The 867-nt window shown below is 57.4% G+C and overlaps 1 protein-coding gene across 1 annotated transcript; it reads right to left on the reverse strand.

Moving 5' to 3' along the window:
* Positions 1–11: 11 nt before the first annotated feature.
* SDRG_06210 (hypothetical protein) lies at positions 12–389 on the reverse strand (the record flags this gene model as incomplete). Its single annotated transcript, XM_008611975.1, has 3 exons — positions 12–92; positions 140–238; positions 291–389. Coding segments are annotated over 3 exons (279 nt in total), but the record flags the coding sequence as incomplete, so codon positions are not given.
* Between the last annotated feature and the right edge of the window lie 478 nt (positions 390–867).

Genomic DNA, 867 nt, shown 5'->3' on the forward strand with positions numbered 1-867 from the left:
GTCAATTCCACGTCGGCGCCGGCCTTCAAAAGGCTCGCGACGACGGTGTCGTGGCCGTTCTGGGCCGCCACAAAGACCGGCGTGGCGCCATTCTATCGCCATCCAGTTGAGTTACGTCGGTTGAAGATCCTTGGCGTACCGTCAGAGCGCAGTTGACATCAGCGTTGGCCGCGAGAAGCGCCGCCACGATCTTGTCGTCGCCCACGTTGGCTGCGTAAAAGAGTGGTGTCGCACCGTCCTACAGCAGCACGTTGATGTAGTCTCGTGAGGAAGTCCCTTGAAGGCGGTACGTTGGCAGCGTGGTGGACGTCAGCGTTGGCAGCCAACAGTGTCGTCACAACCTCAAATTGCTTCTTCCACGATGCAATGAGAAGCGGCGATGCGCCGTCCTGAGCAAAAACTGTAATGCAAGCATTTGCATGCGATTGTAAAGCATATGAGTCAACACGAGCTGACAAGAAGAGCTGACAACAACGGCGGCAACCTCCGCCACGACAAGAAGCGCAAGGGCGAACCAACGGAGGGACCCCTATCGATGTGCTGGCGACGCCGTGTGCGACCAGGACGACGCTCCTCGAGCAGTGGCGCGCTGCGTATTTCTCGACAAGGATTCCACGGCATTCATGCACACACGGCCTTAGTTGCTAGGATCAAGTCAAATTGATGATGCTAAAAGCCTTGGAATTACGTGGCAGAGACAAAGTGTGGTGCAGTTATGATCGGCGTTCGTGGGCTGACATTGACGCTCTGGACGATGGAGCTCACGCCGCGCTGGTCGCAAGATCAAAGCGACGGGAGAGGATACGCAGCTTCTCAGCGTCGTCCAAAAGCTCCTCGCCGCACTCGGGATCGATACACGTCGGCGCC

The sequence above is a fragment of the Saprolegnia diclina genome (assembly GCF_000281045.1).
Source record: "Saprolegnia diclina VS20 unplaced genomic scaffold supercont1.17, whole genome shotgun sequence".
NCBI lineage: Eukaryota > Oomycota > Saprolegniomycetes > Saprolegniales > Saprolegniaceae > Saprolegnia > Saprolegnia diclina.